This window comes from Dendropsophus ebraccatus, chromosome 7 (assembly GCF_027789765.1).
Source record: "Dendropsophus ebraccatus isolate aDenEbr1 chromosome 7, aDenEbr1.pat, whole genome shotgun sequence".
Classification (NCBI taxonomy): Eukaryota; Metazoa; Chordata; class Amphibia; order Anura; family Hylidae; genus Dendropsophus; species Dendropsophus ebraccatus.
In genome coordinates, this window is record NC_091460.1 from 57,919,633 (window position 1) to 57,934,860 (window position 15,228).

Here is a 15,228-nt window from a genome sequence, read left to right on the forward strand (position 1 = left end):
CTTGGATACATGTCCCTAGTGATTCCATTAAAAAAAAGAAAAAGTCAGACCTAGACAAAGTGATTGGAGGGCTTTGTACATGATGGGATGGCTAACCTGTCCTTTCTGGGGACCACCAAATAAAAGGTGTAACACTCCTGATCAATTCTCTTCATTATGCCCTCCATGCTGCTGCTTCTTGGGCTGTGCACATCTCCTCTTCCTTTTTGTAACCTCACACGGAAAATGAGGATCCTGGCACTCCAAACTACAGCAAGTAATGTCACTGAAGGAGGAGGGACAGTTTACTAGGACTTTTAGAGTATGACAAATGTAGAAGCCAATGCTGACAACTACTATCAAATAAGTACAGCAGAGGAGGGAAGTGTCAGTTACCACCTAAAATGGAACAATCGAGGAAAAAATGGATTTGGTCACCAAGTTAAAACTTAGCTTGATGTCTGTGTCCAATGTAGTGTTGCACGATGCACCGAAATATCGATACTACTATCGATATTCCGGGCCGAAAAACTGTTCGATACCAGGATTTCCTGGTATCGAAACGTTATGTTAAACTGCGCTATTATGCAGTTTAACAAAGTATAGCGCAGGGAACGCAGCCGGCGGCTATCTGAGTGCCGGCCTTGTTCTCTGTGTGCCGCCCCCTGCTCCCACCTGTCACCACCTTGATGCGCGCACCCTCTTCCCCCATCGGCGCCAAATTCAAATAGCCGGCACATAGCTATTGCTTGTGCCGGCTATGTAACTATATAGATGCCGCTGTCACACTGACAGCGGCATTACCCCCTCCTGAGCCCGCTCCATATACAGCAGGGGTCGGCTACTGTGTGTAGCAGACCCTGGCTGCTAATGACTGCGGGCAGAGCAGGGTCGCAGCTGGAGAGGGAGAGCGGCGCTCCGGGAGAGGAGAAGGCTGAAGGAAGGGGCGGCAGGAGATGCGGCCACTACATCTGGACGGGAGGACTATGAGGTGAGGAGGGGCAGGAAACTCCCGGAGCAGACATTAACAATGTGGGGGGTTTACAGTCGGCCTAACTCTGACTGGGAAAGGGGGCTGTAACCTGCAGATTACTCTACAGCCAAATCCAGGTCACCCTGCTGGGTCAGTATGCCCTGACACCAGGAATAGTGAAACTACAGCCCCCATCATCCCCCCCCCCTGCTTGCTGGTGTGTGTTATATGGCTATAACCCCCATTATCCCCCCTGCTGGCTGGTGTGTGTTATATGGCTACAACCCCCATCACCCTCTGATAGTTAAAGTGTTACATGACTAAAACCCCCATCCTCCCCGATAGCAGGTGTGTGTTACATGACTACTACCCCCATCACCCCCCTGATATCTGAAGTGTGTGTTACATGACTACAACCCCCATCCCTGGCAGCTGAAGTGTTATTGTCCATACTACCTGTCACCTTCCTGATCACGCACGGTAAACAGAGCAAGCGCAGAAACCATCCAATTCAGTACCACATAAAAACAAGATACTAAATAAAAGTACAGATCACGGCGCAAAAAATGCCCCCTTACCCCCCAGCCAGACTGGCGGAGAGATTAAAAAAAAAAAAAAGTGAGTCAGAGTTGGGCAAGTTTTTATTTATTTTAAATAATGGGGACTTTATTTTTAAAATAATAAAATTAGGGAAACATAAATTGGTTTGTACTGACCTGAACCCGGGGAAGGGGGGGTGTCATTTCTATTCTTGTGTTTTTTGTTTCTTAAATATAATTTATTAGGCATCGGATTGGTATCGAACATTGGAAAAAAAACAAAAAACGTTGGTATTGGTATCGAACTCAAAATTCGGGTATTTTGACATCACTAGTCCACTGTCATGAGAAAAAAAATATATATTTCTTGTACAAAGTATCCAATGCATTTTTCAGATTCATCTCTACCAAAGCAACATCTTTGAAATCGCAGACTAGGACAGTCACAGAGATTTCTGCAACAAATCTGCTATATATTGTTCAACCAAAACCAGGAGTGGATTGAAAACACAGAAAGGCTATGTTCTCACAATGTTAAAATTTAGTGGATGGTCGTCATTTAATGGCAAATGACAGCCGTTATTTCAAAACTATGGCCATTGTTTTAAGATAACAGTAATTATGTCATTAAATGGCTGCCATTAACTACATTTCAACAGTGTGTGAACATAGACTTTCTTTGCTTTCAATCCACTCCTGGCTTCAGTTGAAAAATACTGTGTGTGAACATAGCCTTAAAGCTACTCTGTACCCACAATCTGACCCCCCCCCCCCCCAAACCACTTGTACCTTCGGATAGCTGCTTTTACTCCAAGATCTGTCCTGCGGTCTGTTCGGCAGGGGAAGCAGTTATTGTCCTAAAAAAATACTTTTAAACGGGAGTATCTGTGCCCTAACTTTGCACCACCCCTCCTTCCCTCTCCTCCCCACCCTCTTCAGCATTAGAAAAATGCCACTGAAACATTTTCTCCATGCTGAACATTGCACAGGTCCTTAACGATCCAGCCCATGTGCCGGGCTAAACAGGTGGGGAATAGGAGGCAATCTGCCTGGAGCATTCCTAATGATGAAGAGGGTGGGGAGGAGGGACGTACAAAGTGGTGCAAAGTTAGGGCACAGATACTGCTGTTTGGCACAGGCTTCAAGTTTAACCCCTTGCCGCATATGGACGTACCGGCACGTCCAAATCTGCATACAGTTCCTGCAGATGGACGTGCCGGTACGTCCACGGGATGACAGGGCCGCAGGAGCTGCACTCCTGTCATCCCCGGCGGGGCCCGGCTGTCAGTGATAGCCGGGCACCCGCCGCAACTGCCGAGATCCGCGCCGTGCCTGGATCCCGGCAGTTAACCCCTTAGTAGCCAGTATATCTGTTCACAGCAATGGAAATGTAAAAATGAAGTAAAACCCCATGCTCTCCGCCACCAGAGGTAGCGGAGAGCATGGGGCAGTGATCGGGGACCCCCCTGTGGGGTCCCGAAACAGGCGATCGGCGGTATATACTATATACCGCCGATCGCCTGTTCACAGTGCAGGGATGCACTTTTTATGCAATGATTGGTGACAGGGGATAAAAAGTGTCAGGGTCTGTCCCCCAAGTCGCCCCCCACCCACCCCCCCAGCCACCCCCCGTCCCCCAGTCACCCCCCTACCCCTTATACGTTACCTGATCCTGGAGCTCCTTCCTCCTCGACGTCCTGGCTGGTTATGAAGTGCGCATGCGCTACATAACCAGCCAACTCTGAAAATTTAAAGTGACAGAGACCAATTTGGTCTCTGTCACTGAACTATGATTACTGTGATAGAAAATATCACAGTAATCATAGTAATACATTGAAAATGAATGTGTAAAGTACAAAAAGTGACAAACACACAAAAAAAATAAAACACACACTTTTATTATAGTAATAATTGCAGTTTACTCCTAAATAACCCTAACCCCCCCAGATTACCCGTAACTACCGCAGGTTGTCCGTAATCACGTCAGATTGCACGTAACCCCCCAGATTACACGTAACCACCGCACGTTGCCCGTGACCCCCTCTAGATTGTCCGTAATCACCCCAAATTACATGTACCCACCCCAGATTACCTATAAGCACTTCAGTTTATCCGTAACAAATCTAGATTGTCTGTAACCCCCCCCCAGGTTGCCCTAACCACCGCAGGTTGCCGTAATCATGCCAGATTACATGTAACCCCTCCAGATTGCACGCAACCACCGCAGGTCGCCTCTGACCACCGCACCTTGCCACTGACCACCCCAAATTGCCAATGACCCCCTCCAGATTGCCCGTAACTACGCCAGATTACAGGTACCCACCTCAGATTACCTATGAGCACTTCAGTTTATCCGTAACCACCCCAGATTGTCCGTAACCACCCCACGTTGCCCGTAACCACCTCATGTTTACCGTAACCACAGCAGGTTGCCTGTAACCACCCTAGATTGCCTGTAACCACAGCAGGTTGTCTGTAACCACAGCCGGTTGTCCGTATCCTTGTCAGGTTGCCTGTAACCAAAGCAGGTTGTCCGTATCCACGCCACGTTGCCTGTAACCACCCCAGGTTGCCTGTAACCAGGCAACCTGGGGTAGTTACAGGCAACCTGACAAGGATACGGACAACCGGCGGTGGTTACAGGCAACCTGACGTGGATACGGACAACCTGCTGTGGATACAGCAGGTTGTCTGTAACCACAGCAGGTTGTCCGTATCCACGTCAGGTTGCCTGTAACCACCGCCGGTTGTCCGTATCCTTGTCAGGTTGCCTGTAACCACCCAAGGTTGTCCGTATCCACGTCAGGTTGCCTGTGACCACCCCAGGTTGTCTGTAACCACAGCCGGTTGTCCGTATCCTTGTCAGGTTGCCTGTAACCACCCCAGGTTGTCCGTATCCACGTCAGGTTGCCTGTAACCACCCCAGGTTGCCTGTAACCACCCCAGGTTGTCTGTAACCACAGCAGGTTGTCCGTATCCACGCCACGTTGCCTGTAACCACCCCAGGTTGCCTGTAACCACCCCAGGTTGTCTGTAACCACAGCAGGTTGTCCGTATCCACCCCACGTTGCCCGTAACCACCCCAGGTTGTCTGTAACCACAGCAGGTTTTCCGTATCCACCCCACGTTGCCCGTAACCACCCCAGGTTGCCTGTGACCACCCCATGTTGACCATATCCACCCCAGATTGTCTGTAACCACAGCAGGTTGTCCGTATGCACGCCACGTTGCCCGTAACCACCCCAGGTTGTCTGTAACCACAGCAGGTTGTCCGTATCCACCCCACGTTGCCCGTAACCACCCCAGGTTGCCTGTGACCACCCCATGTTGATCATATCCACCCCAGATTGTCTGTAACCACAGCAGGTTGTCTGTAACCACAGCAGGTTGTCCGTAACCACAGCAGGTTGTCCGTATGCACGCCACGTTGCCCGTAACCACCCCAGGTTGCCTGTGACCACCCCATGTTCACCGTAACCACCCCAGGTTGTCCGTATCCACCCCAGATTACCCGTAACCACCCCATGTTCACCGTAACCATCCTAGGTTGTCCGTATCCACCCCAGATTACCCGTAACCACCCCAGGTTGCCCGTAACCACCTCCAGATTACCCGGAACCACCCCAGACTGTCCGTAACCACCCCACGTTACCTGTAATCTCATTTTCTTTATTGTATTTTAGTAACTGCGCTATTCTAATAACTGTTACTAGCTGCGGTTTTGCTCCAGCAAATTGGCGCCCCTTCCCTTCTGAGCCCTGCTGTGTGCCCATACAGGGGTTATTCCCACATATGGGGTACTGTTCTACTCAGGAGAACCTGCGTTACAGATTTCGGGGTACATTTTTCTCCTGTTCCTTGTGAAATTTTGAAATTTCAAACTAAATGAACATATTATTGGAAAAATTCGAGTTTTTCATTTTTACTGGCCAATTTTGAATACTTTCCTCCAATACCTGTGGGGTCAAAATGCTCATCCTACCCCAAGATGAATTCTTTGAGGGGTGCACTTTCCAAAATGGGGTGTCTTATGGGGGGGGGGGGTCACTCCACTGGCACTACAAGGGCCCTCTGCAAATGCACCTGGTGCTCAGAAACTTCTTCAGCAAAATCTGCATTGGAAAAGCTAATTGGTGCTCCTTTCCTTCTGAGCCCCACTGTGTGCCCATACAGTGGTTTACGCCCACATATGGGGTACCGTTGTACTCATGAGAACCTGCGTTACAAATTTTGGGGTGCTTTTTCTCTCATGTTCCTTTTTAAAATGAGAAACTTTAATCTAAACGTATATATTATTGGAAAATTTTAATTTTACATTTTTTTACGGCCTAATGGTCGTAAAAGAATACTTTGCTCCAGCCCCTGTAGGGTTAAAATGCTCATTATACCCCTAGATTAATTCTTTAAGGTGTGTAGTTTCCAAAATGGGGTCACTTATGGGGGTTTCCAGTATACAAGCCTCCTAAACTAACTTAAAAAAAGAACTGGTCCCTAAAAAAATCAGTTTTGTAAACTTTCACGAAAAAGTGGTAATTTGCTGATAAATTTCTAAGCCCCGTAACACCCTAAAAAAGTAAAATATGTTTATGAAATGAAGCCAGAATAAAGAGGACATATTGGTAATGTGACTTAGTAACTAATTTATGTGCTACGACTTTCTTTTTTTAGAAGCAGAGAATTTCAAAGTTCATAAAATGCTAATTTTTTAAAATTTTTCATGATATTTTGATGTTTTTCACAAAAAACACACAAAGTAGTGACCAAATTTTGCCACTAATATAAAGTGCCATATGTGACGAAAAAACAATCTCAGAATCGCTAGCATACGTTAAAGCATCACTGAGCTATGAGTGCATAAAGTGAGACAGGTCAGATTTTGAAAAATGAGCCTGGTCATTAAGGCCCAAATAGGCTTAGTCTTGAAGGGGTTAAAAGTATTTTTTTAGGACAAAAACTGCATCACCTGCCGAACGGACCGCAGGACAGATCTTGGAATAAAAGCAGCTATCCACAGGTACAAGTGGTTTGGGGGGGGGGTCAGATTGTGGGTACAGAGTCGCTTTAAGCCAAAAAGGAAGAGGTCAGAGGCCTGCATCAGATTTCAGGAGATCAGTTGAATTTGAAGTTTTGGCCTGAAAACAATGTAATTCAGAAGGACAAAGAAAGCGATTGGATTTGTGCCACAGTATACACAGAAAACCAACATGTGAAGCTCTCTACAATTCTCAAAATTTTGTTAAATAAACAACTGTTGCAAACGATTCATACATTCACATTTTTCTATGAACATTTTATTTTAAGAAATGTAGTCATCTTGTATCAACAGTATCATTTCATTACATATATACACTTACAGTAGGTGCATAGAAGATACAGATCTTCCAGTTCCAAATTGACAATTAAATACTTAGTATTTGTTAAGCATAGCAACATTTTAACCACCCTCCTCAAGCAAGCTTTTTTTTTCCCCCTGAAGGAACCAGCAGGGGCTATGTTCCCAGTACATTTTTGAAGAGAAAAAATTATGTCCGTCATTTCGCTGATTGGCCGCCCGTCAGTGCAATGACAACTGTTGGTACATTATTGTAGTTTAGACTAAGTCCATTGAATAGTAAAGATGGTGAGGGGAGGGAGGGGGGAAGTATATGAACAACTAAAAAAATAATGTCCGTTGTTTGCAAAAGACGTCCGAAGAGAATTGTCATGATCATTATTTTAACATTCGCGCAGACATCCGTTATTTAATACCCTGTGTGCATTGGATGGCCATTGACTTTAATGCATAAAATTAAAGTCAATTAAATCGCCTTTTTATATAAAAATTGCAGACGCCTTTTCCGTGTTTTAAACTTGGTGTGAATATAACCAGGGGCACTTGGGGTTAACAGTTCAGATCTGAAAACTCACAGCCTGTGACATCACCAGTCCCAAAAACCAGCTACTCTACATCCATATAACAACCAAGAAGATGTTGTTTGTCCTCTCTTGGTGATGTAGAGACCAGATGCTATGATGTCACTTTTCTGGCTGTCTTTTTAATACTTTGATGAATGCATCCTTAGGTACTTCAATATTACCGATTTTCCTCATTTTTTTCTTCCCTTCAGCTTGTCTCTTCAGCAGCTTCATCTTCCTTGTGATATCGCCACCATACTGCATAAGATGACCAATACAAGTTAATATATAAAGGGCTAGAATATTAATGTACATCACTTCTTCATGGGTGAAACAACTTGTAAAATAAAATTACAAAAAGGTGGAACTAAAGGGCTAAACAACTTTTATTTTTGGTATCAACAAGTATAATTATTATTCCCTACAAAATCGGATTGATGGCTTATCACTAGGATATGCCATCACTTAATGATACATGCAGGTCTGACCTCTGGGACCCTCACAATCCTGAGGGTAAAAGGGGCTAGAATGCTGATTTAGTACTGTGACCCCTTAAAGAGAATCTGTCAGCTGTAATTTATGTTCCAGAGTGCTGACACTGTTAGATAGCCGTTAGGACAAGTAGGACAAGATCTTTCATATATCCAGCTGTGCTTCCAGAATGTAGAAAATGCTTTTATTCTCTGGTACAAAGAGTCTTTTCCAAGTTCCTGATCTGCTGTAAGCTGGAATGCCTCATTACTCTCCTCTACCTTGAAAGTAATATGAATTGCAGCTGGCAGATTCCCTTCTTTTAGGGTGGGTTCACACTGAGGAATCAGCACAGAGAAGTTGCCGCAGATTCCATTGCTTCCCCCCTACTTGTGTTCGTGCGCAACTCTGCTCGTGCCATAGACTCCATTCTATGCACAGGCAGATTCCACTCCATTTTCTCCTCTCCCTGCTTACTCTTCCCCCTCAGCCCCTCCCCCCTGCATAGGTTATAATGGGCACAGTAAACCAGTCTTCACTTTGCTTCTTTGGATTAGATAAGATGTGAAAGCGGTGGGGGGAATAAGGACAGCCTAGTGAGTACAGAAGGAAACTTGTTTGCCTAATAAAACCTTTTGCACAGTTTCCTATAATTGCTTGCACTACTGATTTCTGCAAAGTTGTTTGAAATGACAGGTACACTTTAAATAAATGGGGTCAACTGCACAGAATGGTGACAAGGAGCACCACTAGGAATAACAGCAGCTGCCCCCTCATTGTCAAGATCATTCGGAGTCCCATGGGTCCGACCTTCATAAATCATAAAGTGATGGCACATCCTGGCAATATGCTATCGCAAACTCTTACGAGCAGTAAAATATGATCCTAAATGCAACTTCTTGTTTTTAAAATACAACAAACAGAAGGCTTAATACTGATAGGATGTGATGGCTAATTTGATTCTGTTGAGTATGTGACTAATACAGACTTCTTGAGCCATGGGCTTTACCCTAACATCTGTGTGATCACAAAATAATATGTTAAATGACATGTTACAGTCATTTTCCTGTGTATTTCCTCCTGTTTGCATGTCAGTCATACAGCATGAAATAAGCAGAACTTACTTAGAGCTTTTGCCATTAAGAATCTAGGTCTAAACCAATGCATTATGTGAAATTGAAGCATATCTGACGACGTATTGCTTCCTAATCCCCCATGTACCTGCATTGTTTTGATAACCTGTTGCCCTTGGTTAAGACCCACTAAGGCGAGCCCGGCATGCTCATTTCATTTGCAATCTCCAGGAAGTATGGATATTTGTTTTCCACTGGAAGGAAGGAGGATTGTGGGAAACTGTGTGCTTTGTTGCATGGCAACAGCATTGTCACAGTTCAGAAAGAAAACCAGGAAGTGATTAGATCCATGGGGAGAAAAACTGTAGAGATGGTGTTCTCCTTCAAGTCAGTGTTTCACTCCAACTAGGAGCTTTAAAACATTGACTACGGTCTGCAGATGGATATTCTTTTCTTATAGAGATATGGTTGACATATATCCCTAGTAGAGATGAGTGAACCTCCAGCATCCAACCTCTTCAGCCACCGCTAATCAAATGCTGAGTGTTCAGGTTTGGATGAACTCGAACATGCTCGATGTTTGCTCATCTCTAATCACTTGTCAATGTTCTAAGACATGGGTCTCCAAACTGCAGCCCTCCAGCTGTTACAATACTACAATTTCCATCATGCGTGGACAGCCAAATCCAAAGCTGTAGCTGTCCAGGCATGATAGGAATTGTGGATTTACAACAGCTGGAGGGCCGCAGTTTGGAGACCCATGTTCTAAGACTTAGTTGAAATGAAATACTGACTTGAAAGGAGTCAACTACAACCCCTTTAATAAATTTCCCCCCCAAAGTCTGGTGGTAAATAAATAAAAATAAGTACTATATTTTCCATCAGGCACCATTCTCCTAGTTTATGTGCTGTACCAGTGTACTAACTTTTTTCTAAAGGTTTCCATTAACACATGCCAGTAATCCATTTTCCTTCAGTTCCACAGAAAAACATAAAAGGTGATGCGTTTTATTTTGTATCGACTAGCATTCACCAAAAACACAAAGGTGTTAAATCTAAAAGTTTAAGTGGAGAAACAGTCTGACAAGTTAATGTATTCTACAATGCTGCCACACAAGAATTTAATATTTTATAACCTCAGAGACATTGCTTGATCTTCCGACTGAGCTGTAAATTAGAATGAAAAAATAGGAAGCGTATCATGGTGTAAAAAAAAAAAAAAAAAATGTGCATATATATATATATTTATATATATATATAATTTAAAATCACAAAGCAGAAAAAAAAACACTGTATAATAATAGAAAATATAAAATACATACGCATTTTGCCAAGACATTCTTCCTGTAGGCTTTGATTCTGAAAAAGATGAGACACACACAGAAAGTCATACAAGTGCAGTGTAACCTAGTGAATTAGGTTATGACCTGGAAATATAAGCCCCTCTGTTGCAATCTAGTGTGAAGACTTAATATTCTATTTGGCCATTATTGAGTGATCTTAAAGGTAACAAGAAAAAGAAGGTATTGTAGTGTCCGTAGGGGCTGTCACCTTCTGCCATCTCCTGTAATGCTCTGGCTATTGTTAGACTTGGACTTATATTTTGCAGATGGTTTTAAGATCACAGATGAAGTTTATAGCCTTGAGTAAACATGGCCTAGGTAGGCATTGAGCCCGGGATGTCCTAACTATCGGCCAAACACCACTATACTGCAGTTCTGGCATTATATTTATGACCTTGAATGCTCAAAAAAAAAAAAAGTAAGTGAACCCCTGGAATCACCTGTATTTCCATGCTGATTGCTAATGAAATACGTCTAACTAAAACAAAACTACAGAGTTGTACTGTTCATATCTTTTATTGAGCATCGTGTGAGTGTGTGAGGAATGGATCTAGAAGGGATTAGAAGCACCAAAAAAACACAGCTACTTTCTTGCTAAATCAGCGCCTCCTCTGTTCTTAGGTTGTGTGTGATATTACAGTCCAGCTCCATTCACTTCAATGAAACCGGGGAAGGTAGAGATGCTGTTTCTGGAAGAAAGCAGTCGTGTTTTTTTAATCCTGGACAATGCCTTTAAAGTCTATGGAGAAACCCTGCTCTAATACCAAGATAAAAAAATCTGTCCTATACGCTATGCTGCAGTTTTAAAACCAAGTTGCTTTCTACTGCATTGTATGGCTGGGGTTTTATAAAATCCTATTCACAGCACACCAAGAGAGAAGCTGTCAGACACATTCATTGTGTTATACTTACGTTTCTCGTGCTATTATCTTGCTACCGATGGCGGCCTGAATTGCTACCTCAAACAGCTGTCTTGGTATGGCCTCCTGTAACCGCTCACATATTGCTTTACCCACAGTATATGCCTTTTCTCTAAATAAAAGTAAGTACTCATTAATCACAGGAATTACTTCAGTTTTGGTAACAATTACACTCCTGTCTTTAACATCCAGCCATATTGAAGATAAAGTCCCTAATACAGAAAGCAAGCTTGTTTAGGTTTCTGAATGGTAGTTCTGCTTGGATGAGCTGTGATAGTGGGAGCAGATGAAATATTATTACATACATAGGTGGCTTCACCATTCAGGATAATAGGAAAGGTGTTTGTCAACTAATGTGCACATATGCTGCTCTCCTCAAGATTTTCTTTGCATACTATTTACCAGGGAGCCTTGCCTGGCCTACAAGACTCCTAATGACAGCACTAAGTCTCCCAAAAGAGACAAGTTACTCTCTAAACCTACGTGCTAAGAGTGAACAGCCCTCCAAATCATGTGTAAACCTTTGTACAGGTGTATCTACACCTTCAGTACCCATAGAGCCATCTCTCCCGTTCTCCCAAAACACATAAACATAAAAATGAACATTCCTGTGTTCTCTATGTGAAGGGGAAGGGGAAGCCACAGCCACATTGCTCTGGCTTAGGCTAGGTCAACACTACGTTTTTGCAATTGTTTTTTTTCATCCGTTTTTGCAAAAAAAAAACAGATGAAAAGCAGATGGAAAAAACAGATGCAGTTGTGTGCATCTGTTTTGATCGTTTTTTTTTTTTTATGTACACAAAAGTAAGGTCAGCTCCGTTTTTGTGTACGTTAAAAAAAAACGGATGCGTTTTGATCCTTTTTTTTCTTATAATGGAAGTCAATGGAAAAACGGATCAAAAAGGATGCACACAACTGCATCCGTTTTTTACATCAGTTTTTCATCTTTTTTTTGGCGAAAACAGATGAAAAAAAAAAAAAGGATTGAAAAACTTGCCAACTCTTTTCTTCACTGATATAATCAGTTGGCGGAGAGTCAAAAGAGCCCCATACACCTTAATCCATATTTCGTATAAAGTGTAAAGGCAACTTAGGCATGCCAACTTGTCATCTCCCCTCATCTCTGTTTACTACTTACATTCTGTATTGCATCAGATCTTCCATTTTATATAAGAATATGCTATTCAGTTATTTTATTGGATTTTGTGGCCCACAACACTTACCTATGTGCAATAGTGACTAGCTCTTCAACAGGGCGGCCATTCAATAAAATATCCATCTTCACCAGATCAGCTGGCTGGTATCCTGCATCTTCATAGTCAAAGCTATGTAATAAAATAATGATAATAATCATTCCAATGCTGTTATCTATTGTATATGTTCCTATTCACATCAAATCCACCTTATACTAAGGTAGGGAGTCAGTATAGAGTGTAAGGGGGCCTCCTGAGTCTCCAGCAACAAATCATGTTAGTGGAGATAAAGGTCGGATGGGATCTTAACGCTCAGTGATGCCAGTATAGAAACAGTAGGGAGTGTACACATCAGATGTTATTAACTTGTTAGCAAGAAGGTATAGAATAGCACTGCAGTTTTTAAAACGTTAAGACGTAACTCAAGTTTTACCTGAACTTCAGCTAAATCTACATAAAAATCCTGAATACTGTATATTTAAATGTTTTGGTTTTTTTTTTTTTTCAAATCTTAATTTATTATTATTTTCTCCATTCTAATAAAGAGCTGTATTTAGAATGCTGCAGCCTGATCTTGGGAACGGACAGCACCTTATTCCCACACCAGAGACAGTCAACTCAGTCGGCTCCCACAATACTCTACTCTCTGGTTAAAGGAAACTAGTATAATTCTGGATTTAGCTTTTGAGTGAAAACAACAATGACTTCCAGCTATAAACCATGATGAAATTTTAGACCGAGTGTGTGACAAGTTTGTATCACTTACCTGGCGTATCCAGACGATAAGGATTTTAAATTGTCATAAAAATCTACCACAACCTCGTTCAGAGGGAACAGATACTTCATCATGATCCTGTGTTCATCTATGTAGAGGAAGCTCTTCTGCTCTGCCCTTCTTGTCTGAGGAAGCAAGGATTCTGGCTGATTGGACTGGGTCCCATTTAGTATCACAGCTAAAGGCAGTATTACATGGTCCGATTTGCCGAAAAAGTGAGTGCCGATCTGCTGGATCTGCGCTTGCTTACAAAGCCTATTACGTGGCTTGACAATCGTGTATCAAGGGCTGCATGGACATTCATTACTATGTCCATGCAGCCTTTGCTTTATATAGTAAATAATAAACATATATACTTACCGCTCTACACTCCCCAATGTCCTCTTCCTCTTCCCAACTGACCAGAGCTGCCACTGAAGCTTCAGCACCCGTCTCTGAAGTGACAATCACTGACCGAGACGGCACAGCGCCAAGGGCAGTGATTGACTGAGCGGTCTGTCACTTCAAAGACGGTTGTAGAAGCTTTAGCGGCATCTCTGGTCAGCTTGGAGGAGACAGGAGGACAACAGGGAGTGTGTAGAGGTAAGCATATGTTTCTAAATTACAATATACTTTCACTGGCGTGGGCCACGTGCGGTCGGCAGCCTAAGATTTTTCTACATGTTGGAAGACAATGATTGGCCAATGATCAGCTCATTGACTAATCATTGTCTTGAAGGGCGAAATATACCAAAATCGACCTGATTGGGCACATAATTGCCCCATGTAATAGGGCCTTTAGTATTAGCCATGTTAAAGATGACAGATCTTAAAAAAAAAAAAATAAAAAATTAAAACCCTGAGGGATTCCATTGACTTATAATTGATCCTTTAGGTTTCTATGTGTCTGATTATCACGCGGCTGGACTTTTCACTGGTGGTGCACGGATTAAAGCGAGTGGCTTCTTGTGAACTTGTGATTGTATAAAAAAGAAATGATTCATGGATTCTTATTGGTGGCTCACTCTTCCCTTGCACCAGAGTTAAAGGGGTTGTCCAGCGAAAATCTTTTTCTTTCATATGAACTGGTGTCAGAAAGTTAAATAGACTTGTAAATTTCAAGTCTTCCCATACTTATCAGCTACTATATGTCATGCAGGAAATGTTGTTTTATTTTCATTCAGACACTATGCTCTCTGCTGACATCTCTGGCCGAGACAGGAACTGTCCAGAGCAGGAGAGGTTTTCTATGGGGATTCCCATATATAGTGTAGAAGTGTCACTGGGAAAGTGTTCGAGGGGAGGTACATCTCACCCAGGCTACTGCATATGGTGAGGTGGTAAATCCGGGAGAGATCTGTTACTCAGCAGTATTATGCTGCTGAGTTGTTCTTTACATTTTCCGGGCCGGATTTACTGGAATGGTGGGTAGGTTGGTAGTGGGACCTGCCATTCCCTTCCCCTCGATCCAGTTCGGTTGTTGCAGTCAGGTGTGCCCTGATGAGCCTGCAACAAGTTAAAAGCTCCACAGAGCTACAGGGGATTGCTCTCAGCCAGGAGTGAACAGCCTGCATGCTGTGTTTCCTGGGAGAAAAAGAATACTGCCACTGTTGGGGCTGATTTATACCGTGCGATACTGCTGGTCGAAGTGTCAGATAGGTAACCTGTTGGTTAGTAAGCGCCCAGACGGGCAAGACCTTTTTGTTTTGTTTTTAAAAGCATGCTGTTGCTGTATTTCTGTTTACTGGACTGTTTATGCTGCAAATAAACGCCAAGCTATTATTTTCAAAGCCAAGTCTGCTGTGAACTGTGTCAAACCACACCATCCCCCGGGAAGATCCCTACAATAGCTTCTCCTAGTCTTGAAAGTTCCTGTCTCGGCCAGAGATGTCAGCAGAGAGCATAGTGTCTGAATGAAAATAAAACAACATTTCCTGCATGACATATAGTAGCTGATAAGTATGGGAAGACTTGACATTTTTAAATAGAAGTAAATTACAAATCTATTTAACTTTCTGACACCAGTTAATCTGAAAGAAAGAGATTTTCGCTGGATATGCCCTTTAATCCTACAGCTCACTTTCTGAA

At 43.0% G+C, this 15,228-nt stretch overlaps 1 protein-coding gene across 3 annotated transcripts in view; it reads right to left on the minus strand.

Annotated features, from left to right (window-relative positions):
- Positions 1–6,776: 6,776 nt before the first annotated feature.
- The window catches only part of GUF1 (GTP binding elongation factor GUF1), a 48,573-nt gene continuing 40,121 nt past the window's right edge, over positions 6,777–15,228 (minus strand). For all 3 annotated transcript variants that reach the window (XM_069976518.1, XM_069976517.1, XM_069976519.1), the window contains 5 exons: positions 13,153–13,286; positions 12,417–12,518; positions 11,186–11,305; positions 10,253–10,289; positions 6,777–7,644 (listed from right to left, as the gene is read on the minus strand). In XM_069976518.1, the coding sequence (XP_069832619.1) occupies positions 7,507–7,644; positions 10,253–10,289; positions 11,186–11,305; positions 12,417–12,518; positions 13,153–13,286 (531 nt within the window). In that variant the 3' untranslated portion in view covers positions 6,777–7,506. The remainder of the gene's footprint in view (positions 7,645–10,252; positions 10,290–11,185; positions 11,306–12,416; positions 12,519–13,152; positions 13,287–15,228) is intronic.